Below are 26,084 nucleotides of genomic sequence, written 5' to 3' on the forward strand. Positions count from 1 at the left end.
CTTTTTCACCAGCTTTCACTTTCAGCCGTGTTTACTTAAGATGACGACGAATATGCGTTGCAGCCGGGTTTACCTCGCGGCCGCGGGTAGATTGCGTCATCATAGCTTGTGTAGTATAGAGCCATCTCCCAACCCAACTTGGAGAATAGATTAACGGCGATATTTTTTTTTATCGCGCGATAAGAGTCTCGCGTTAACGCAGCACGTTAACGCCGATAACGGCCCACCACTAATATATATATATATATATATATATATATAAAAATATATATAAAAAAAAAATTATGTCTTTTGTGACAAAATGTAACTACACACTAAAAAAAAATGGTTCTTCAGCGGTTCTTCAGGGGTTCTTTGCGGTGGTTAAGGTGCTATATAGCACCACTACCATTTAAAGAACCTGTTAAGCCCAGTTTGGTTCTTCAGCGGTTCTTTAGCGGTTCTTTGGGGTGGTTAAGGTGCTATATGGCACCTCTTATGGTTCTACATAGCACCATTTGACAAAGGTAGGTGCTATATGGCACTTAAAGTGGTTCCCCTATGATTACAAGCCAATGAACCACTTTTAGTGCTATTTAGCACCATTTTTGTTTAGAGTGTTAAAAACAGTTTACTGGCATTGCTTTAAGTGTGACGGGATTTTTCACAGGTGAAATGTATTTGAAGACTATCTGCAGAAACATGGGTAGGAGTTAATTGTTATTGCATGATTATTAATTAAAATTAACCTATTAAAATGACTGTTTTCACTGACTTAATACACTTGTTTTGCAGGTTGCATGGTAACACCATTCAAAGGCCTGCCAAAGAAATTTGTTAATTTAATATTTACATAGTTATCTGTTGATATTTCAACCCTTCACATAATGTTTTCTGACTTTCTATAATACTCAAATTGTAAACGGATTGTTGTCACAGATATGACATTTAGTCTTGGTTTTGTCACGACGTTCTACAGCATGTGTACATAACCTGGCCCATAGCTATTAATTAAGCCTGGTACATCACAACATTATACCACATGCTTATCAAACTCACTCACTAATTCTGAAACGGCTTCTGTATTTTATTTACACTTTTAAGTGAGCTGAAGTAAAATGATGAAAATGCAGAGTGTGCTCCTGTTGGAGATCAGAGATTTCGGTGCTGCTACTGCTCATCCTCGTTTGCTACAGTAGGGAGTCTTCGAAGACATGAATATATTCTGTGTACTGTGTTGATGTACAGCAAGGCATCTTTATCACAGTAAAAAATAGTAGAGGCCAAAGAGTCCTGATACATGTACAGAAAAGCACCACCTCTCAAGTAATTGCCAGCGAAGTAGCAGAGTGCCGGGAGTTCATGGCTCAACATAGTGGAAAGCCTGGAGCGGAGTGTGAGCATTTAATCACAGTTTCTCCTGCTCCTCCATACATTCCTCCGTCTCTGAAAGAAGAATTCTTAAAGACAATGCAGGAAAAAGGATTGATTTTCACCAGCAGAATGAAAGCATGCATAGAACATGACGATTTATCATCAGTAGAGGGAATCTGCTCTGTGTTTCCAATTTTAAGGTGAGAAACATGGAAGACAATTTGCCACAATTGAGAAATTTTGCTACAGCAATTAAGAACTTGGGCAAGTTAGATCCCGAAAAGGTTTAAGCCCACAGAAGAAACATGACCTTATTGCCATGGGCCAACCCCACCAGGTCTAACAGAACCAGTGGCTGCCACAAAGAATGCATCGGCCTATGACAGAGATTCTGTGAAGAAAGGTTTGTACATTTAATAAAAAAAAATAAAAAATTGTAAATGTGTGATAATACCACCATAAAGTATTTTTTTGCTCTCTCTCTCCTAATAAAGGTGTTACGGTGTGTGTAATGAACTGCCAGATCTGCAAGACACCAGTCAGGTTTCAAGAATACACTGCAGGATTTCATAATTTCACTAACAGTATTATTTTGACAACCAGTTTTTGTGCAATGATGACATCTGACTGCCCGTCTTTGTTAAAGACAAACACAGCCATTGGCCAATTTCTGTCAATGATGGAGGACCTCCTTGAAGTAACAATTCACCACAACACCCTGAGGAAAGCAATTTTCATTTTTGGGCAATGACCAGATAGCTTCATCTTTTCTTGCATTTGCTGCGGCCATGAACACCTACAGTATTTTAATTGCTGATAGTAATCGGAAGGTAGCCTTTGATTTACCTGGTAAGATATTTATAGAAATTACAGTGTAATAATAAAATATAAATAGCATTAATTTATGATAATTATTGTAGCTAATTGTCAAATATATGACATGAATCTCCTGAATAGACCATGTATTGAGAAAGTTCAACATAGTGAACCTAAATTTAACGTTGATGAGAGATGGTCATCATTAGAAAAGGAGTTAATTTATATTGGTTTCTGTTATGGTAAAAAAAACTAGTCTACTCACAAACATTTATTCATATGTATTGTCATTCCAATACTATACAGAATTGCTTAGATATATAATTTGGCCTTTCCCCCTACACCACCTATAGAAACAAAGGAGATAAACCCATTCTCCAGTGAACTGTCCTATTCATCTTTTGCCCCGTGGCTTAGATCCTCCTGCAAAGCTGGAACAGTTTTACCAAAAACAGAGATCCCCAAAGGGTTTTCAGATTGTCAAAAGGACATGTCACCTCCTGTAGACTCACATTCTGTTGAGGACACGGTGCTGAAATTGCTTGAATCAAAAAGGTATTTCCCTGCCTATTAATAACTTATATAAACAAAAAAAACGAAATAGTTGCATTTCTTTTTCAACCCTTCCAAAAATGAGTTGCTGGCAGCATGTGCACAGTTTGGGGTATCTGTTTCTGGCCCTGCCTCAGATATTATTATTCGCTTGGAGGAGCTACATATATATGTAACAAGAAGTCTCGCCTCGTAGGGCACAATTACAACATTACCCTGAAAGACCTAAAAGCGGAAGGATCTTGTTCACCACTCTGGTGCTTTGCCTCAATATGCACAATATGTGTATATGTTTTAGCTTAATGCTAAATGGAATGGAAAAGCTCCATTACTCCAATCTTCAGTGTCACATGATCCTTCAGGAATTATTCTATATGCTGATTTAGTGCTCAAGAAACTAATTGTTATCAGCTGAAATTTTTTTTTCATTGAGAACGCTCCGCTCCGCTCTCTTTGATGAGAGTGGCCAGGTTCGCACTCCCCATAGTTTGGGTCCCATGTCTGCTGAGGCAGTGCGGCAGCTTAGATCATAGGGGTCACAAATAGAGCTCGCGGAGGAGTTTGAGACGGGCCCAGCTCTTTCTCGGCTCTCACCAGCGGGTTCTGGTGCTTTCACTCTGGATACGGAAATCCGCTCTGCGGCTTCTCCCCGAGTGAGAGCCTGATGTTTGCGTTATCCAGCTCTGACGAGGTGGACATCGTGAGCATCGAGGCAGGGAAATTAGAGGACTCGCGCACAGTAGAAAAGGGGTACAGAAATCCAATTCGGTTCTCAACCACCAAGGTTCAACAGGGAGTAATCTACAGTAGTGGGGCCCAAGCAGACTCAGGTGCTGGAACAGGAAGTTCAGTCTCTCTTGAAGGAGGCCAGAGCATTTTCCTACTCCCGAGAGAGAGTCTGGGCACAGCTGGTACTTCATAGTTCCAAAGAAGGACGGGGAGCAGCTCTGACTTCAGGGCATCTGTGTTCTCAATTACATCGATGACTGGTTTATACTAGACCAATTGCAGGAGATGCCGGTTTGGCATCGAAATGTTGTCCTTGCCCACATAAGACTCTTGGGGCTAAGACTGAACTCCAAGATGAATACTCTTTCTCCAGTTCAGATGAGAAATTTTCTAGGAGTAGTTTGAGACTCAGTTGCCATGCAGGCTCGACCGTCTCCTGCTGATCCAAACTCTTCAGAAAATTCTAACTTAACCGCTTGATTCATATGGATTCGTTTTACGATCTCTTTATGAACTTTTTGAAGCGACAAAGGGGTAGTAACGTGGACTGTGAATGGAGGGCCAGAAATATCTTAGATTTCATTTAAAACATCTTTATTTTTGTTTTGAAGATGAGAAAGACTTACAGATTTGGAATGACATGAGGCTGAGTAATCATTAACAATGTTTTTCATTTTTGAGTTAACTAACCCTTTTTTTTATTTTGGTTTATTTTGCTGTAATAAACAGTGACCTGACTGTCACTGTTCATCATCCTTACATTTTTCTGAGGGCCAAACATCATATCAGATTCACATTGACTGTCAAATTACTTCAAAATGAATACTGTAAATCTGCTTCCTGAGATTTGCTAGCTTCTGTAATAGCGTGCTGATGTTGCTATGGCAACCCGGATAGTAATGAGTGTTTTTTGTGTGTGTCTCCCTTGAAGGCTCATAGTACAGTGTGCTGACACCCAGCTCAGGATGTCTTCATCTGTTCTCCTCTCCTCTCCTCCCCTTTCCTCTCTCTCCACTGTCACTTTCTCTCAGCTGTTTTACAAACCTGGAGGCACAAGTATGTATGCACGTGTTTTTGTGTGGGTGTGTACTGGTTTAAATGTATGCACATATGTGTAATTTCATCTTTTACCCAGCCAGCTAAACGCCTCCATAAATCCATTGAGGCTTATTATGACACTTCGGATAACTCGTTTTGATGCATTCTTCATTCCCAAAGCATTGCACATGTATTTAAGGATATACAGTATCTGGAATAACAGATTGTTACACACAGACTCCATTATGGGACTAAAATGGGATTCCTAAATGTATGGCATGAAATAAATGAATTCAATCTGTTCCTGATAGGAAATTAGGACATTGGCAAAAAGTGACTGGATGGATGTATTTAGTACTTCAGGCCTTCTGTCACTTCTTCCTCTCTCTCCTTCTCTCTCAGGATAAATATAGAACTATTTTAGAACCTGCAGAGACAGTCCATAAGAGAGAGAGGGAAAAGAAAAATTATATTATGGGGTCTATACCAGCCTCGCTGCTCTTCCATCTTTGGATCTTTGGAATCTTTAGTAGAGTTAATATTTGATGACGTTTCCAGAGAAACTCTAAGATGGTTGCATACTATTCACTATATTTCTCTGCACACATATACAAACCCTCATGTTGTGCTGATATATAATTTCAAGCCAGAAATGTCACCAAAATCTTAGGCCTGCTAAAAATGTGAACATTGCAATGCAGGTTATTCTAATACTAATGGGCTAGAATTGGCGTTGATCTGACATGTTTAAAAAAATCACTATAAAAAGTAAGTAAATGAAAAAAGACAGTAAAAACTAGAAATTTGCAGCACATTTTAATAGTAACAGAGTGTTCACAATTTTTTGGTAAACAAACAAGAATGGTTTAATTGTGTTTACGTGAGAAAATAACTGTAAAAACTCTGTTTGTGCATATAGTTTTACAGTTTTCTTGGAAGTAAAAAGTGTGAATTACCTTAAATTACAGTGAAAATATATAGGCCAATTAGGCTATATTTATATAAATATATCATGTAACAAGACTTACTTACCAAGGGTTCGTAGCACTTATCCATGTGCTTATCCATGTCCTGCGCTCTCCATGACATGATGACGAGGAAGTATCAGCAAAGGATTAATTGATTTCTAGCCCTTGCTTTAGCTTTACAACTAGATATAATTATGGAGATGATAAACAAAAACCCGCCCTGCACAGTTATGATCAGCTGTTCGGCCGAGCTTTCAATGTTGTTACGGAAGCTCATCGGTAGGTTTTTGTCACATGACCTGCTGTGCACTTGCAGCATTCTGAAAAGTTGAGATGTTTTCAACCGACCGATCGTCTCTTCTATTATGAGCACGTTTGCCGCGTGCCTACATTTGAAATAGCGAATTTGCACGCGCATAAAACGCGATATGTGAACGGTCCCTGACTGGTTCGAGTCGGCACTCGGCACCACTGTGGAGTAGCACAGTACCTGCACAGTACCAAGACGCCTGCAATTTCGTTTATTTACTGCTAGAGCGCTAAAAGTTACGGACTGCAGCTTTCATATATAATTAAAAAAGCATGCCACTAAAAGCCAAATAACAGATTTGATTTGACTGAACAGTGGGAATATTATTATCATAGTTTCCCAGAGAGCAAAAAAGTAATCTGAAGTAGTAATTAGCTTATATATCAGTGTTAAAGAAATTTGTTACAAATTTTACATTCAAAATTTAATTATGTGGCTTATTGCAAATAGCAGCCAATCAGCGAAGAACAGCCATAAAATGCAACGGTTACAAATTTGACATTCAAAATTTAACCAGGAAGTATGACCATATTAGCCCAGTTCAGTCAACTCTGCAATGGCTCCCAATAAACATTTCATACATTTTAAAATCTTGCTTGATTTTGAAAAGGCCCTGAATGCTTTAGCTCCACAGTACTTAAGCGAGCTCTTAACACATTATAGTCCTTCACGTCTATTGCGGTCTCAAAATTATGGCTAGTGTATCATACCTAGAATATGATATGCACAGATGAATTGTTCACAATAAGATCTATAACGTGCGTTTAAAAGGTACATTTTCATTCCGTGCCAACTCTAATATTTAATTCTAATCTATTCAACTCAAATATGTAATATTCCGTGCCAACTCTAATATCAACAAAAATATTTTATACTACATTTCTAGTGCAGCTGACATTTTTGTATACTGCTCCACTTCTCTTTGTCTGTTTGAAATCAGGATGCATAATTTTCCATGACAGAAAGGTAGCATTTTTTTTTTTTTAAGTGTTTGACCATTGTCCTGATTAGCACAAATCGTATCATGGATAGATAAAATATTCGAGTGAGAGTATGTGCCTAAATCATATCTACACCTGCAACTTCCCCAGTTTACCGCTAGAGGTCCTTGTCTCCTAATTAAATAATTTAAGACAATTTTCACTATTGATAACTCAAGTTGTTAAAGTACTGGTTCAATAAGCACTTGTACAGACAAAACCAAAAACATTAGTAGAAAAAGTGTATACACAAAGCAGAATAAATACACTCTAAAAACGTAAACTATGTCATACTGTTTTGATTAAACATTTATACTTACATATATTGAGAAAAACATCAATGAAATATACCTTATGGATTGAGTAAATGTAAGTAAAATAGATCTGACTAACTACATTTGGTACCATGACAAATGAAACTAACTGGACTAGGCTATATAGTTACACTATATATTAAAGGGTTAGTTCACCCAAAAATGAAAATTCTGTCAGTAATTACTCACCCTCATGTTGTTCCAACCCCATAAGACCTTCGTTCATCTTCGGAACACAAATTAAGATATTTTTGATTAAATCTGAGTGGAAACCAACTCCAGCTGGTCCAAAATGCAGCAGCTAGAGTTCTTACTAGAACCAGGAAACATTGCATTCATTTTAAAATCTTGCTGATTACTAATAAAGCCCTGAATGGTTTACCTCCTCAGTACTTGAGCGAGCTCTTAACGCATTATAGTCCTTCACATCTATTGCGGTCTCGACTGCAGGCGGTAGATCCTTTTCCTATTTAGCGCCCAAACTCTGGAATAACATTCGGAGGCAGACACACTCTGTCAGTTTAAATCTAGATTAAAAAGACATCTTTTTAACCTGGCATACACATAACACATTATCACATTTTTATAAAACAGTTAGTTCCAGTCCTTGATTCTGATTGGTCAATGGCTGCGTTTTATTCACGCTAAAACACAGCTATGACCGCCTCACCCAACAGTTCTATGTATCACTACACAACACCCCTAACAACCACTCTTAGCAACGTAATCATAATGTTCTCACTGATATTGTTCACTGAAGCATATATAGTATTGTGAAAGAACTAGTGAGCGAGTGTACCTGCATTTACAGTAAATATAGCATTTTCCTTCAGGTCAGTCCTATATTCGTAATAAAAAAATCTGTTTGAATGTCCGCTGCGATATTTTGTCCTTTTAACATTTAAGGGGTTTTCCTGTGCCCTGACACCTGTCATTTGTCAGTTGTGTCTTGCTTTTCCGTGTTCACAAGTCCTTTCAATATACTTCAATATACAATTTTACTACGTAAAAGTCTTCTCTACTGACTGACTCACTCATAAAGACAGTCTTTGCTGCAATTAATGGCGAAATAATGTAACTTCTGTTGCTGTACATGGTCAGGGACTATTTCTTCCAGCGGAAGGAAGGGTTTTATTGAGTTTACTTCATAAAAACTGCATTTATAAAAAAAAATCCGGCAACAACGCCCTTCAGCCGTGACTTTTTCATGATACAGCACAGCCTCTCGTACCTTATTTCTTACCTATAATTCATGTCCGTTAAAGGATTGTTAGGCTGCATAGATTAGGTCAACCTGAACCGGGAACACGTCCCATAGCACCTGATGTAATTGTTACATTGAAAGAAGAATGGCATCTACACTAATATTAGTCTCTCTGTTTATCCCAAGGTTACCATATTCAGCCGTATCCAGTCCGTATCCAGATCAGATGGTGTAGCCATGTCCAAGTGATCTGATCTGACGTGTACGCAGACTGGTGCATAGATATATACACACTAGATATCGCCTTGTCTACGGCAGTTCATTGGAACGAATGTCTTTAAGGCGACATCTAGTGTATATGTCTATGCACCAGTCTGCGTACACGTCAGATCAGATCACTTGGACATGGCTGTGTATAAGAGGTAAAAACGATATAAATACTGTTCGTTTTCTCACACAAACCGCTCGTTTCGTGTCTTAGGCCATCAATGTGTACTTACGATGGGGAATTGTTTAATTTGGACGACGGGGAATTGTTTTAATTTGGACTCTGTGCATGCTCTTTGAGGTGGTGACCATAGACCTGCATTATATGACTGACAGACAAGAACGGTTTGACCTAAAAATATCAAAATTGAAACTACTGCGGAAAAAAAGACACCTACATCTTGGATGCCCTTGAGGTAAGCTAAAACATATCAAAATTTAATTTCAAAGTGAACTATCCCTTTAAAGCTGCGTTCACACTACAAGCGACTTTGTCGCCAGTGGCTGGCGGTGATGTCGCTAGTGGGCGTTCCCACTACTGGTTGCCTAGTAATGTTTGTGAGTGACATTCACGGATGTTACTCCATGCTGTAGACAACAAATCTGTTTCAAATGAAAAGTCGCTCTTCATTTGCATAAAGTTGAACAGATCTCAAAATTTTTAACAAAAATCTAAGAAAATCGCATTTTGGTCTATCGGAATTCATAACGATGATCAAAACATTGATGTATATAGACAGTAGATCGAGTCCATCAACACCACCAAAGCTTCACAGTAACCCTTCCTGGGTCGACATTTCATTAATTAACGTTAGGCAGTTTGAACTTACATGCTGTTTATGCGCGTTGTTTTATATTTGTGGGAGCAATCTTCTATCACTTGTTTCTCTTTCTTCTTCGTCTGTGTTTTGATGCGGAGATTCTGTACTCGTTCAGAAGATGCGTAATAGCGCCCTCTTCCGTACACTGTTAGACTTTTCAAGGGTTTTTTACAGTAACTTACTGGCAACACTGTTGCCAGTAAGTTACTGTAATTAAGAGTTACAGTACCAAACCATATTTCAGTTTTACAGTACATGGTACTGTAATTGTGTAATACAGTGCATCACTGTAAAAACGAAGCTAATCAGTACACTACTGTAATTATTTTTATTTGTACTAAATATAAATTAGATTTTATAATTTTGATATATGATTAATTTTATTTGTATCCTACATAAGTACTACTGACATACAAACCAATTAGACAAAGTTATCACAAAATAAAAATGTTTTATTTAAAACATTTCATATATATCACAAAATAAACATGTCAATGCTGGAAATGATGTGTGAAATTTTTACACATTAATGCGTGAGTTCAGGGATAACATTTTTTGTGTTAATTTTAACTCATTCATATGTCAGAAAGGTTAGCACAAAGATGAAACGTGTTAAATTAACACATTATGTGCTGTCCTTCACTGCACACATTTTTAAAAACATACATAAAACCAGTGTGACGAACATCACGCACTAAGTCACATGACGCACTGAGTCACATGACACACTGAGTCACATGATGCACTAAGTCACATGACACACTGAGTCACATGATGCACTGAGTCACATGATGTGTGGAGCACATGGCTTAAGAGAGCTGGAAGATGGCAGTTAGTGAGTAATGCCTTGTGTAGTGGGAAGATGTGGGAAGTTAATCCCTGCATATCTCCAAACAACCTGTGAGGTGAAAGGAACCTTTCATTAATTGCCTTGGGCCTATGCCTTGGATTTGCCTTGGATTTATGGACCTTTTGGAAGTTGCTGGATGTTCAGGGAAATTACCAATGGTACAAACGACAATGGAGGACAGATCATTTGTCTGACTGACTGACGGGACAAAACCAAACAAGTATTGTTTTTTTCCTTTTTCTTATTTTTTCTTATGCTGGGTTTGCCAGTTGAGTGTCCAAGGGACTGTGTAAATATTGTTTAAAGTGCTCTTTCTGAACTGCACAGGGGACTGGTTGCTTAGTGCTGGTCTGAATGGACTTAATGGTCTAAGAACCTATGAACTCTAAGCTACTCTGCTGGTTTGAGAACTCAGTCAAGAACTGTTAATGTGAACTTGTGAAACTGGTGGTTTGCACCCCAAATGAGTTGAAAAGGAATGAACTGAATTTAAACGAATGTAATTTTGAATGAACTGATTTATTTTTGTTGAAAGATTTTGTCATGTTAAGTGGGCCCGGAATTGGGAATTGAGTATTTTAATTTCTAGGATCCTTTCCTTATAAATTGAATAATTTTTTTGGTTTCTTGTTTTGTTTTTTATTGAACTTGCATTTTGTGAATCATTAATGCTTTCCCCTCACTAAATGTTATTTTTGCTCAAACAAAAAGCTAATAACAGTTTCTATGAATTGAGCCTGTTGATATTGTGTGTTTCTTCATCCACATATTAAGGGTTCCTACTTTTTTTGATGTTTGAATCCTTTGTACGGTTGACTGACTCAAATAAATTTAGTAGGGTTAATCTCCTGCTTGGCACCCCAATAAATTAGGTCAATCTGTTACATAAAAAGTGGCACCCCAGATGGGACTATATTGGATGAAGATTTTTTTTTTTTAAGCTGTTATCTTTTTGTGAATTATTTTTTCAAATGGATGTCTCAGACATTTCTGCTACCCCTTCTGACATAAGGGATGTTATTCCTAACTTGCAAGATGACCATATGTTACCAGCACTGGATACTGGCATTCTTCATGAACCTAAATCTTTACATCATTCTACTATCTGTCCTCTGCTTGATCCAGAAATGAATTCAAATTTTGAGGAAGGAAATGTTCCCTTATTGAATATACCACAGATTTCCAGTTCTCTTCAAGACCCACCATCCACTTCAATTAATCTTACAACCCGTTCTTTAATTGATATGGAATTGTGTCATGATATTGCACTTTCTCCTCCCTTACTACCAAGCTTTGTGGACCTTCCCCAACACAGAGAAGTCTATGTCAGGGATTTTGATGATTCCAATATTATATCCAATCAAGCTAAACTCCAGAAACTCCTTGCTCAAACCTTCACAAAAATTAAAGAGGAACAACAGAATGTCAAAGGAGAGCTTATGAATACCTTGACCACAATAAATCAAGATTTGAGACTGATGTATGTTGACGGGCACAGTGATTTGCAAAAAGAAATAATTAAACAATTGGAATATCATCAAACTCAGAATTCTGCTAACATCAATTGGCGATTAGAACGTTTCCAGCACCAAATTTTAAAGGACATTGACACCATTATACTGCCCCTTAGGACAGCTATTGAAGATCTCCGGACTGAATGTAATGCTCAAACTCAGCAAGTGAATGCTGTGTCTCAGGACTTGGCTTCATTGAAGTCCAGCATGCATGCCCATGTGACTACATCTCAAGTATCATCTTCCTCTCAACCTTCCCCTGTGACTATTGTACATGATGTTACAAAGGAATCGTATCCCTTACAGTCCACCATGCAGCCAGGGCTTCCTGACAGGAGCTCAAGGGGGCTCACAGACACACTGTTACCCAGAGATATCAGTCAACGATATGTTGGAAATAGTCCTATTAAGCTAGAATTTCCTTCATTTGGTCGGAAAGAGGATGACCCAGATCCTTTAACTTACACAGAAAAGTGTCATGATTTTCTAGCCTTGGTCCCTCTATCAAATGAAGAACTAATGGCCACCCTTCGAAATGTGCTGCACGGGACTGCCCGAGATTGGTGGGATGTAGCCCGAGGGTCCATTCATACTTGGACTGAGTTTGAGAGTAGCTTTCTTTCAGCTTTTTTGTCTGAAGATTATGGGGATGAATTGGCAGAAAGAGTTCGTAATAGAATACAAGGAGAAAATGAAAGTATAAGAGACTTTGCATACATGTATCGTTCTCTTTGCAGACGATGGAGGCCTGAAATTGATGATGAAGAAGTGATCAAACTTATCTTGAAAAATATCAATCCCCGCATTGCAAGTCAACTTCGACGTAGAGTTTCTTCTGTAGATGAATTGGTTCGTCTAGGACAACAATTAGAAAAGGATAAAGAAAATCAACAACAATATGAACAACGTAAACGTTTCACCAGTAAGGTAACTTCCAAAGCAGACACACAGAGTCAGCAAATCTCAGTTAAACCAGAACAAGATAGAAGTCGACAATTGTTCTGTTGGAAATGCAAAGGGTCCCATTCACCAGCTACCTGTCAGCACCCTAATGCTCAAAGGAATAAGGAATTTTCGAAAGGACCGAATGTTGTTGCTAGAGATGCACATGTTCCTCAAAATCGTCCTACTGTAAGTACCTTAACACAGAAAAAAGATTCTAAAACCAAAGACCGTAATGCTGATAACCAAAAACTGTATAGAACCCCTGTATTGGCCACTGGTAATTCAAGTCCTCACCAACTAGTTGTTCCCCTAACTTTACGCCAGTGGAAAGGAACTGCTATTGTGGATACAGGATCTTCTTTTACTCTTCTTTCTGAAAAACTTTGGAAAAATGTAAAAAATCCAGAGGAAGAATTGAACGTTTGGAAAGAAGGACCATTGTACTTGGCAGATGGTGAAGCAAAGCAGCCACTTGGGTGGACTGAGATGGAGTTCCAGCTACACAGTCGTCACTGGGTGTTGCCTACCGTAGTGTTGTCTGATAAAATGCTTGCCTTTTCTGCGGTTCTGGGACTTGATTTTCTGTTTCTGAGTGGGTTACAGATTGATGTATCTACCAATACCTATTGGTTTAAACCCTATGAAAAAGACAGGTTTACCTTCAATGATGACATTCCAAAACTGCATGATTGGGGACCAGAACGGCAAGTTGCCTTAATTACTACTATAGCCCCAATACCATTGTCTCCGAATTCTTCTGAGGAAGTAATACTGCAAGCAGTCAAAAATGCTCAGTTGGAAGAAAATGAAAAACTGACGTTCATGGAACAGCTGCAACAACATTTGGATGTATGTACAACAAAACTAGGGCGTACCAAGTTGCTGAACCATAAAATTTTTCTCACCCAAGAGATGCCTATGAAGCAGAAGCCTTACAGGGTTTCGCCTACTAAGCAGAAGATCATGAAGGAGCTAATTGACGAGATGTTGACTACGGGAGTGATCGAGCCCTCCTCTTCAGCTTGGGCTTCACCTGTAGTCCTGATCCCAAAGAAGTCAGGAGGCTTACGATTCTGTGTTGATTATAGAAAGTTAAATGCTGTTACTTACAGTGATGCCTATCCTTTACCCACAATTCAGGAAATTCTAGAATCTCTAGCCGGCACTGTCATTTTCACTACTCTTGATTTAAACAGTGGCTATTGGCAAGTTGAAATGGATCCAGAAAGCCAAGACAAAACTGCCTTTGTGTGCTCTTATGGGCTATTCCATTTTAAGGTAATGCCTTTTGGACTTAAAAATGCTCCTGCCACGTTTCAGCGCTTAATGGAGACTGTGTTAGGAGATCTAAGAGGCAAGATCTGCTTTGTGTATCTAGATGACATTATTGTTTTCTCTCCTTCAAAAGAACAGCATTTCAATGATTTGCAAGTTGTCCTGGATACATTAAGAAATGCAGGACTCACTGTGAATATGAAAAAAAGTAATTTCTTTAAAGAGACCTTGAAATTCCTTGGCCATGTGGTTTCTTCTGAAGGCATTCAGGTAAATTCGGAAAAGACTGAAGCCATCAAAAACTTTCCTGTGCCCTCTAATCTGAAATACCTTCAACGTTTCTTAGGAATGGCAGGCTGGTATCACAGGTTTGTACCTGATTTCTCACAAATAGCGGAGCCTCTCACTGCCCTAAAACGAAAAGGAGCGAGATTTAAATGGACTTCTGAATGTCAAACTGCTTTTGACACCCTTAAGGATCATTTGGTGAAACCACCAATCTTAGGACATCCTAATTTTGACCTACCATTTGTGGTTTACACCGATGCTAGTGACATTGGCTTGGGAGCTGTACTTGTCCAGCAGAGAGGTTTAGGCTCTGAAGAAGTTCTTGCCTTCGCCAGTCGGACTCTAAACAAGGCAGAACGGAATTACTCTACAACAGAACAAGAATGCCTTGCTGTAGTTTGGGCCCTGGAGAAGTGGCGGTACTATCTGGAAGGTCGTTTTTTCACAGTGGTAACTGACCATGCATCACTAGGCTGGGTATTTAAGACCAACAAACCTAGCACAAGACTTATGCGCTGGGCATTACGTTTGCAGGAATTCACATTTGCTGTGGAATACAGAAAAGGAAAATACAACACAGTTCCAGATGCCCTTTCCCGTGCCCCATCAGACCAATCTCTCCTGTCAACTTGTGCCACAGTGTTGAAATCCACCAAAAAGGAGGTGCCTGTCTTTCCTTTTACCGATGATGATGTATGGAAAGCCCAACAGGGGGATGCAGAAGTGCAAGCGTTGTATCAATCTATTCTTGAAGATGGAAAGAAAAGAGTCAATTCCTCTATTACTCTGACCATTATTGAGGACAAAGTATATCGTATAGTCCAGCTCCCACACCGTACCATCTACCAAGTGTGGATACCCAGTTCTTTACGTGCCAAACTTTTGAGTTTCTTTCATGATGATCCTCTTTCAGGACATCTAGGGAGATATAAAACCTATAGGAGATTGCAGTCTCTTGTTTACTGGCCAAAAATGAGTTTGGATGTCAAGAACTATGTCCAGAATTGTTCAGTTTGTCAACGCTACAAACCAGAAGCTAAGAAACCAGCAGGCAAGTTACAGCAAACTCTGGTAACAAAATCCTGGGAAATGCTTGGTGTTGATTTAATGGGACCTTTTCCCATAAGTTCCCAGCTAAATTCTTATCTACTGGTCTTTGTTGACTATTACTCCAGATGGGTGGAACTTTTTCCCTTACGGAAAGCTACAGCTCTATCTATCTCACGAATACTGGTCAAAGAAATCATTACTCGATGGGGAGTTCCTGAGTACATTCTGTCTGACCAAGGACCTCAATTTGTGTCAGAAATCTTTTCAGAGACCTGTAAGGCTTGGAACTTGAACCAAAAGTTTGCCACAGCCTATCACCCCCAGACAAACTTCACTGAAAGGATTAATCGGACACTGAAAACTATGATGGCTTCCTATGTAGGAAGCCAACACAACCATTGGGACCAGCATCTTCATAAATTCCGATTTGCTCTTAATTCAGCAGTACAAGAGTCTACTGGTGTCACACCTGCTGAGCTTAATCTTAGTAGACCACTCAGAGGCCCCTTAGACCTTGTGTTACAACCACAAACCATTCTTCCTGACTCACCAGCATATAATAACCTTGCTCAGCTCAATGACTTGAAAGAACTTGTCACAAAAAATTTGGCCAAAGCTCGCCTGAGACAGCAAAGGAATTATGATAAAAAGAGACGCAATCTTGAATTCAAAAACAATGATAGGGTTTGGCTACGTTCTCATCCCCTTTCTAGAGCAGAAAAGAAGTTCTCAGCCAAGCTTGCACCAAAGTGGCAAGGTCCTTATAGGATTGTACGTCGGATGGGTCCTTTAAATTACCAGGTTGTAATGGAAGAAACAGGAGAGGGTTTGCGTACCACACATGTATGTCAACTAAAACCATGTTATCCCACAGCAAAAGACCTGGAGGAAATTCAGCGCGTAAAATTGATGGATCTCTTCCAAGAAGATACCGATGAAGAGGAATTCCTTGGATTTTCTGACCTCAACAATAAGCCTGTCATTTAATTGTTTCGTTTTTTCAAGGGATAGGGAGTGTGACGAACATCACGCACTAAGTCACATGACGCACTAAGTCACATGACACACTGAGTCACATGATGCACTAAGTCACATGACACACTGAGTCACATGATGCACTGAGTCACATGATGTGTGGAGCACATGGCTTAAGAGAGCTGGAAGATGGCAGTTAGTGAGTAATGCCTTGTGTAGTGGGAAAATGTGGGAAGTTAATCCCTGCATATCTCCAAACAACCTGTGAGGTGAAAGGAACCTTTCATTAATTGCCTTGGGCCTATGCCTTGGATTTGCCTTGGATTTATGGACCTTTTGGAAGTTGCTGGATGTTCAGGGAAATTACCAATGGTACAAACGACAATGGAGGACAGATCATTTGTCTGACTGACTGACGGGACAAAACCAAACAAGTATTGTTTTTTTCCTTTTTCTTATTTTTTCTTATGCTGGGTTTGCCAGTTGAGTGTCCAAGGGACTGTGTAAATATTGTTTAAAGTGCTCTTTCTGAACTGCACAGGGGACTGGTTGCTTAGTGCTGGTCTGAATGGACTTAATGGTCTAAGAACCTATGAACTCTAAGCTACTCTGCTGGTTTGAGAACTCAGTCAAGAACTGTTAATGTGAACTTGTGAAACTGGTGGTTTGCACCCCAAATGAGTTGAAAAGGAATGAACTGAATTTAAACGAATGTAATTTTGAATGAACTGATTTATTTTTGTTGAAAGATTTTGTCATGTTAAGTGGGCCCGGAATTGGGAATTGAGTATTTTAATTTCTAGGATCCTTTCCTTATAAATTGAATAATTTTTTTGGTTTCTTGTTTTGTTTTTTATTGAACTTGCATTTTGTGAATCATTAATGCTTTCCCCTCACTAAATGTTATTTTTGCTCAAACAAAAAGCTAATAACAGTTTCTATGAATTGAGCCTGTTGATATTGTGTGTTTCTTCATCCACATATTAAGGGTTCCTACTTTTTTTGATGTTTGAATCCTTTGTACGGTTGACTGACTCAAATAAATTTAGTAGGGTTAATCTCCTGCTTGGCACCCCAATAAATTAGGTCAATCTGTTACACCATAAACAAAACATTAGCACAATACATGACACATAACCCCACCTTCAAAATAATTTCACTTATTTACAAAAATGTGTTGATTCATGTACACTGGTGGCCAAAAGAAGTATTTAAGTGTCTTAATGTTTTTGAAAGAAGTCTCTTTGATGCTCAAGAAACATTTCTTATTATTATCAATGTCTGACTGTCTACTCCTCCATCTTTTCTACAGCATAGGAGTAAAAGTCATCATCAAAATAATCTTTAAAAAGCCAACACAATGTTTTTGTCCACCTTTGCGAATAAATGAACTTCTCCAAAGATTGGTTCCTGTTCAGAACTTGATTGACAACATCAGAATGTTCCCTGGTCTGCATGCGTGTCCACAAACACAAATGTACTCAGTCCTTCAGAGGAGATCCCGGTTCCAACACTATATGAGAGAGAGAGAGAGAGAGAGAGAGAGAGAGAGAGAGAGAGAGAGAGAGAGAGAATATTAGTGTCACATTATTTTTAACCTCCTTTTTTGTTAATTTTTATTATTATTTTCACAAAAACTTAAGAATATATATTTGTAAACAGCTTTTGTCAATAAATAGCATACAAAAGAACTAAATTAAATGATGCCAGATTAAATTTTAATACTTACAAATCCTAAATTCTGCCCAAAAATGCTGAGATCCATAGACAGAAAGACTGAAATCGATGATTTTAGCCCATTTCAGCTTGTCTGCAGTGAAGGGGTTCCTGTTTGAGACAAATACACAGTAAGAAACATGCAAGAAATCACTGTGTGATGATTGTTCTCCTTCCTACAGTAGTTAACCCACCTGTGCGCTGATATTAGGACCTTCCTGGTCAGGTGGGACTGCAATGGTAGAGTCTTCTGCCTAATAAAATATCAAAATAATGCAAAAATATAAACTTAAGTTGTTTAGAATGCTAGATTTGGTATGAATGAATTAGTGAGAGTTTTACTGCAGTGCTTACCTGGATACATTTAATCTGGCGAGACAGAACAAAGACAATGGCCCATCTTCTGATTGGTTAATTTGCTGTGTAATAAATATAAAGTTAGACATGATGCAAAGGTCACTTATTTGATATAAAGTTAGCCAATTTTATGGAGATTTTATAAGATATTGTAAGCTACCTAGTCTGCACCTGTGGCTCCAAAGCAATTTTCACATATTGCTAATCATTTCAGCAAACTTATCTCAAAATATATCACAAATGGCTTACCTCTGGAATCTTGCTATAAGTCACTGGCGCGAATTGGCGCTTTGTTGCAGTTGCCTTAAAAATGGAAGTAAATATTAAATTACATTAAAAAAAAACTATAATACGTTATAGTTTGCAAACTAATGCAAAAACTATAAAGGTTCTCATCAGTAGGCCAACATTATCTACAACCAAAACAGAATTTCACATTAGTTTATTCACATTTATTGTTAATGTAAACGTGTTACTCGTTGGCATATTTTAACTCGACAATTCAATAATCTAACAAAGTGTGTAAAATGAAACGTTAGCTCAGTTTACCGTGGTAAAGTTCGTTACCGCCATGTTGACGACGTTAGGCTAACGTTAACATACTTTAAACTGGGCACAATCCTGTCAACACACACAGAATGTTTTTTTTTGTTGTTTTTTTTACCTTGGTTGCTGATCTCTCTCTCGGTGAAGTGCATTCCGTCTCTTCCCCGGGCCAGACAGGAACGGCGCGATCCAACAAAAGACAGACCCCACTGATATTACACTGGATGCTCTGGCGCGACACGAGTCACGACAAATCCCAGACAGTGTAGTGATGCGCCGCGGCCGTTATATTTCTGACGTACGGTACTCCGAGTCCAAGCGCTCGCGCAATTTCTGACAAGGGACAAACAGGTTTGCATTTTGTATTAAAGGTCCGGTTGCTTCAATGTGTCCAATATAGACAGCCTCTGGCTATTATAGCGTTGTAGACACGCGGTGTAAGGCAAAAATTAGGAAATAAAAAGCACGATGGAATGGTGCCAGCCAGAGAGGCCGTTACGTCAAATACAGTAGTATACAGCAAATTTAAAAAATACAGTAAGTCTCTGTATGTGGTGTTAGACAAATACAGTAGTATACAGCAAATTTTAAAAATACAGTAAGTCTCTGTATGTGGTGTTAGACGTAACAGAAAATTCCCATGATGCAATGGGAATCACAGTTATTTACTGTAAAGAGAAATAGCAGTATAATACTGGGGGATTTAAAGTAAATAACTGTAGAAATTACAGAAAAGCCTAACAGTGGGCATGGAAAGGCAAAAAATAAAAAAATCAATAAAAAAAAATCTATCAATGGCTGGGAAAGAGTAAAGTATATTTGTAGTAAATTCCTATGTCTGCCAGTGGTCTGCCTACACAAATATTCAGATAATCAGAACTGGGGACATATCTGTTTTCTTTATAAATCAATATTTTCAAACAATGTTAAGTTTATAAGACAGTATGTAAAACTGTAAAAAAAAAATAAAAATAAAAAAAATAAAAAAATTTAATTGTACTTAGTGCAATTTTAAAAAGGCTATAGGCCTATTTCTGAGAAGTAGGCTTATACATAAAGTATATTCTGAGAAGTACATAAAATGAAAGTAATGAAAGACTGAGAGTATAGTTTCTTATTTTTATTTTAAAAGAAGAAGGCTATACCATTAATAGCACACTTGAATAAACTTATTTTTCATAAGGGGATCCTACAACGGAACTGACTCAACACTGAACTAACTTGAACAATGACACTATTTCCTTTTAGAGCAGCTGTACAGCCAAAATTAACTCTGCATCACTGAATCATTTTCTATTATCATTGTAAAGCTGCTTTGAAACAATCTGTATTTTATAAAGTGCTATATAAAAAAAGGTGACTTGACTTGATTACTCTGTAGTGACCTTTAATTTGGAGCAAGAGAAAACTAGGGGAGTGACTTTCAGTCAGAAACGTGTCACTTTGCATATAGTTGGTACAATTTCAGTTTAAGATACCTAGAACATGAACTGCCCCAGAGCTGGTAACCCATGGAGTGCAAGTTACTATGGTGATGCTAAACCAACTTCATGGTATAACTCCCTGGAGTCCGCACAGCTAAAGAGATTCAGTTCCTATTTTAGTAGTCTGTTCTTCTTCATAATAATAATAGTATAAATAATAATAATGATAACATTGAGCCATGTGTGTTGGATTATTTTGCAGATAGCCTACAGTAGTAGATTATCCATCCATGCATTCAGAAAATGTGTATGTTGTGTACAGTAGGCTATACATGTTGTTCACAGGAGAGATGGTGGTAGAGCAGAATGTTTTTGTTGTTGTTGTTGTTTTTTTTTGTTTTTTTAATGCTAGTGCTCTGAATACAGCCTTAGACTAAACCGTCAAGAAAACTGGCTCACCTTTGCCTAGCCCTAGACTGTCATCTAGTGGCAAGATCCATGATCAACTCAAACCTGATCACAAAATGTGGTAAAATCTTGTTTTGTTTTTTTCATTTGCTATTTTTACACTACACGATTGAGGGAATAGATGCTTAATGACATATGATGCCTATAGGGATCAGAGTATGTTGCAACAATCAAAACAACAAATTTTAAAATCCATATTTTGCTGCAAATGACATTAGTTTAGTTTTATATTTGTGACACCTTGATCCTAGGATAGCTTTATTTTTTAGTTATATTTTGTTCCTTCTACTACACAGGAGAGACACTTTGACTCATTTGGTCATTTTGCCCTTTTCTTGCAGTTACAGGCCAGTGGCCTCTTTTCTCAAGAGATTCAGGACTTGAATTTAAATGAACAGACCCGTCATCCAGGACCTTAGAGATACCTTTTTTTTTAATAAACGGTGACTTTTAAATGACCAGAATTAAAATAAATAATAATGAATTATGTCTTAAATAAATAAATAATTTAATGAACACCAAACAGATAATTTACTTTGCTTTGATATTGATAAGAGCCAGATTTGTATGTTTCTCAAACATTACGTGAAATCAAAGTTGTTTGGTATAGACACTGCATGAAATTGATTTCTTAAAATTATAATAAAAAATGAATAATAATATATATATATATATAACCATAACTTAAAAAAAAAAAACAGTTTAGTGTTCGGTTCACTGTTTAGTAACATCTAGTGCCTCAGAGAAAATAACCATCTTGCAATGCAAAGTTTAGCCTACATAAAGTGTTGCTCACGGAGCTTTGCCTTGACATGGTAGTTAGTTCTTGTGGTTAATGTCCTTTGAGCTATTTCTCACAGGAAGTGCAAGAGGAGCGTTATAGGGTGGACACATAAATGTTGGCTTTTAACAGGATATTGGGTAACCCTTTATTTCAATGATGCACTTCAGACATTCTACTAACTGTAAGTAACTTCACAACTACATGTCAACTAATTTTCATTAAAAAAGAGTATTGGTAGACTCTCTGCTTAATATCTGCTAACTCTTTATTTTGACGGTTCCCCAAAAGACAATCTAGTGAGATAGCGTTGGTATAACTGTCAACCCAATACTAACCCTAACCTAACAGTCTACTAATACTCTAATGAGAGTTAGTTCACATGTAGTTGCAAAGTTACTTATAGTTAGTAAAATTTCTAAAGTGAACCATCAACATAGATAGTGTAACTGGATATTATAGTAGTGCTTTCATTCATTTATATACAGACTGAAAGTTTGCCATTATTGTAGAAATTTGGTGAACATATTAGAATAGGGAATATATACACAGTGTAAACAAGTTCATGAATCTAAAAGTGTTTCTAGCTCAGGATGACGTCCAGCTTTCATGAAAAATGCAGGATTTCTTTCGACCTATAGCTGTGAGGTGTCTGGGAGAATTTGTATGATGCATCAGAGCACATTATGTGTTTTCAAAGATTGCAAATGATAGCCGTTTAAGGCGTTGTGTAATGCCACGGCATTCGCTGTACATTAGAGGACTGATTTGAATGCACAATATTATATACTCAGTTTGCAGCTGTTGGTCTTTACAGTTATCCATACTCAGCTGTAGAGCTGCATTTTGCTCCCAACAGGAAGCATGAGAAAATAAATCATCCAATGAGAATGTGAATCTAACTAACCCCTCCCACTGGGTCTTCCTGTGGCCAGATTCTTTAAAGGGGCGGTGCACTAAAATAGCCACGTAGTTTGAGGGCTGTGTCTGTATTCATTGACGTCAAGGCACCCAGCCTCTGATCTCAGCTGTCAGACTTTGGTCATGGACCATGAACAACATTGATCTCATGGACAAAACATACCAGCAGTGATAAGATGGTTTAGTTTGGAAAAGCAAAAGGATCCCACATTCTTGCCTCAGTCTGATGCATATTTGTCAATCACATTTTAAATCTTGAATGTGGTGAAGGCTAACATGTTAGGATAGCATGTTTTTAGTTGTAGATTAACATCCAAAAGAGGCTTATTGCAGAAAACCCTTTCTAGTTTTTCTATTTGGCGAAAAACTGAATATTGTTCACGGGATGAAATGGAGAGACAAACACCCTAACACTCAGTTTTAGATGTCACTTTTTTATTCCAGTGAATATCTGGTTTGTTTTTAAGTTTATTTTGTACAGTTCATGTACAAGTCATTTTCTGTTAAAAGCTATTGAATAATTCCACCGGCCTTTTGTTATAATTGCAGGGCATGTTGTCACACTACATTTGGGGTAAGTTGTCACAATGGAAATCTGCCTTTAAAAAGCCTATTATAAGTTTTGCTACCACATTTACAGTAAACAATCATGAAGAACAAAGAAGTACAATTCTTTAATATAAACCCTTTGTTTTGAACAAAAGAGACTTGCCCTGACCTTTGATATTTTTTATTAAAAAAGAATAAGAATTGTTTTATTCAGGTTGCATGAAATTAATCAAAAGTGATCATTTGTCATTTGCAATGTTACAAAAGATTTCTAAAAATCCTATACAAATATTTCCACAAAAATATTAAGCAGCACAACTGTTTTCAACATTGATATATATATTGATGATAATAATAAGAAATGTTTCTAGCGCAACAAATCAGCATATTAGAATGATTTCTGAAGGATCATGTGACACTGAAGTAAAATTCAACTTGGCCATCACAGGAATATATTACTTTTAAAAACATATTCTAATAGAAAACAGCTATTTTAAATTGTAATATTTATGATCTAATGATTCTTATGATTTTTGATCTAATGCAGCCTAAGAGATTGTTTTTCAAGAACATTTAAAAAATCATACTGACCCAAAACTTTTGAATAGTGTAAAACGTGTAGTGTAAAATGTATTTAGAAATATTATATCTATACCAAGTGGCAAACTAATGATGCTAGACCTTTTCTCAGAACTTTATCAAAGTAACTTTTACTAAGAAAATTAGTTTTTATTGGATATATGAAGTCAGTTCCCACAACTTAAACAAACTCTTTATCTAAATTTTAAACATACTCCGTTTTTATATAATTTAAAATATATATCCTAAAACTTATCCTGCTATCTTATTTAAAACAAATGCCTCTTAGTTTGATTTACTTTGTGTGTGTGTGTGTGTGTGTGTGTGTGTGTGTGTGTGTGTGTGTGTTTTCTAATTCAAAGACATTAACATTTTTTAAGTGTGCCCAAACACTTTCCGGGGCCACTGTTTGCACACACACAGGAATTTTCTAACTAGCCGACTGAGAGAGTGATGGACAACAAGGAAGAGGAGGAGGGGAAAGTGGCTAGTGTTTCAAGTCCTGCCCTCTGTTCTGTTTCTCCTCCTGCTCTGCTCGGAAAGAGGGGGAGAGAGACACAACTCCACAGCTACCACAGGAAACGGAAGAGACGAACAGACAGAAGTCATTTCAAAACCCCGGGGCTGAGCCGAAGATTCACTCTGTGTGCGTTTGCAGGGCTATCCTCCTCCAAAACCCCTATCAGCCACTCCTTAACTCTCCGGTTGGCTCTTTCTTCTCTTTGTTTCTCTGTTCGTGGCAAACAGCCCCCACCCTGAACACCAGGAGAAGCTCTCTTCAACAAAAAGAGGAGATGCCCCCTCAGCCAGAGGTGAAGAGAAGTTTCCTGGAATTCCTCAAGAGCTTTGTCGGGATTGTACGGGTCCTCCAGATTCTGCTGGGAGCCGGGCTTTGGGTCACAATCGCAGCCAACAAGTATGAGGGCTCCATTCACTATGTGCTTTTCGTGGCCGTGCTTTTCTGGCTCCTCACGTTAGCTGTCTTCATCATCACTCTTCTGGACAAGCAGGACCTCGTTCCCATCGTCGGAGGAGAACGCTGGTTGTTAAGCAACGTGATCCACGACGTTGCCGCCACTCTGCTGTATCTGTCTACAATTGGGATCATGATCTACAAAACCCAAAAGAACTCCTACTGCAACCTGGACGTCTACAAACATCACTGCTTGTACAAGGTCTACCTCACCGCTTCGGTCTTCGCCTGCCTCACCGCCGGCGTTTATCTGCTCTCCGCCGTCTACTGCAGCTACAGGAAATGTCGAAGTGAGCGGACGGTCGTGTGAAAATCGACTGCATCCCTCAAACGCTGCCACTTTGAGACCTCCGGCAAGCTTTTTGGAGACTAATAAATCTTTTTTTAATCAAAGCAGAGGGTTTGATCCTCTTGTCTCAGGCTTTCAGGTTTGTTTGTTGCTTTTTATACAGTAATTTATAGAGCTTTTGTACTGCAGTCACACATAAAAGTCTATTTTACACTTGTGTTGTTTATATGTTGCTGGAGCTCTATATGTTTAAGTAGTTTTATTTTTCTTGTATTGTATAACTGACAACTCAAAGAGCAGTTTGTTGCTTAATGAAACAATATTTTCAGTGTTGCATCACGTTTTGTTCTTTTAACCTTTTTATATGACATTTAAGCGATTAAACAAGGATCTTCTATGTCAGTGTCTTTCATCAAAAGTGTATGTGTGCTTCACTGTTTACGATCCTAGAATGAATCGCACCACATCAACAATCTCCACTTGATAAGCTTTCAAAGAGAAAAAAAATCACATTCACATTTTAAAATGAAAGGAATAGTTCACTTAAAAATGAATGTTCTGTCATCATTTACTCACCCTCAAGTTGTTTTAAACCTGTATGAATTTCTTTCTTCTGTTGAACACAAAAGAAGATATTTTGAAGAATGCCAGACAGTTGATGGACCCCATTGACTTCCATAGTAGGAAAAAAAAAACTATGCAAGTCAATGGGGTCCATCAACTGTCTGGTTACCGACATTCTTCAAAATATCTTCTTCTGTGTTCAACAGAAGAAAGAAATTCATACAGGTTTAAAACAACTTGAGGGGGAGTAAATGATGATAGAATTTTCATTTTAAAGTGAACTTTTCCTTTAAGGGTAATATGTGGTTCTTTGTATAAATATAAAAACGGGAAGCAACATTTTTATGCAACATGCAACAAAATGTACTCTACTCTAACATTTTACAAGCAATACAGAGTACACTTATGATGCCACTGTGCCAAATATAAATCCCTTGGCTTGTATTTTGTTGTATGTTAGAATTTATTGTTTGTTTAGTTATTAAATAACTTCTGCGATTTTCAACCCCCTTTGTATTGTTACAATATCGGTAGTATGCGTAAATTAACAATGTTTTCTCATTCTCCGTGTTACCTGGACCGAAAACATTTCCTCAGTTGTTCCCTTCTGTTTGGCCTAAAACACTGTGTTCGGGGGCATCCAGGGGTGCATTTCCCAAAAGCATCGT

At 38.0% G+C, this 26,084-nt stretch overlaps 2 protein-coding genes across 7 annotated transcripts; one reads left to right on the forward strand and one right to left on the reverse strand.

Moving 5' to 3' along the window:
- Window positions 1-17,354: 17,354 nt before the first annotated feature.
- LOC309487138 (uncharacterized protein) lies at window positions 17,355-19,571 on the reverse strand. Of its 6 annotated transcripts, XM_082154676.1 has the most exons (6): window positions 18,872-19,571; window positions 18,572-18,625; window positions 18,320-18,384; window positions 18,160-18,219; window positions 17,979-18,076; window positions 17,355-17,762 (listed from the first exon to the last, which is right to left on the reverse strand). In XM_082154676.1, the coding sequence occupies exons 1-6, from the start codon at window positions 18,893-18,895 to the stop codon at window positions 17,731-17,733; spliced, it is 333 nt and encodes a 110-aa protein (XP_082010802.1). In that variant the 5' UTR covers window positions 18,896-19,571; the 3' UTR covers window positions 17,355-17,730. The 6 variants fall into 6 exon arrangements, 1 of the variants encoding a protein (XP_082010802.1); XR_014201781.1 differs by having other exon boundaries at window positions 17,979-18,219; window positions 18,987-19,571; XR_014201782.1 differs by having other exon boundaries at window positions 18,160-18,384; window positions 18,987-19,571.
- Window positions 19,572-23,369: 3,798 nt separating this feature from the next.
- marveld1 (MARVEL domain containing 1) lies at window positions 23,370-25,249 on the forward strand. Its single transcript, XM_082154560.1, has one exon. The coding sequence runs from the start codon at window positions 24,385-24,387 to the stop codon at window positions 24,871-24,873; it is 489 nt and encodes a 162-aa protein (XP_082010686.1). The 5' UTR covers window positions 23,370-24,384; the 3' UTR covers window positions 24,874-25,249.
- The last annotated feature ends 835 nt before the right edge of the window (window positions 25,250-26,084 follow it).

Source organism: Leuciscus leuciscus (genome assembly GCF_965113295.1).
Source record: "Leuciscus leuciscus genome assembly, chromosome: 22".
Lineage (NCBI taxonomy): Eukaryota > Metazoa > Chordata > Actinopteri > Cypriniformes > Leuciscidae > Leuciscus > Leuciscus leuciscus.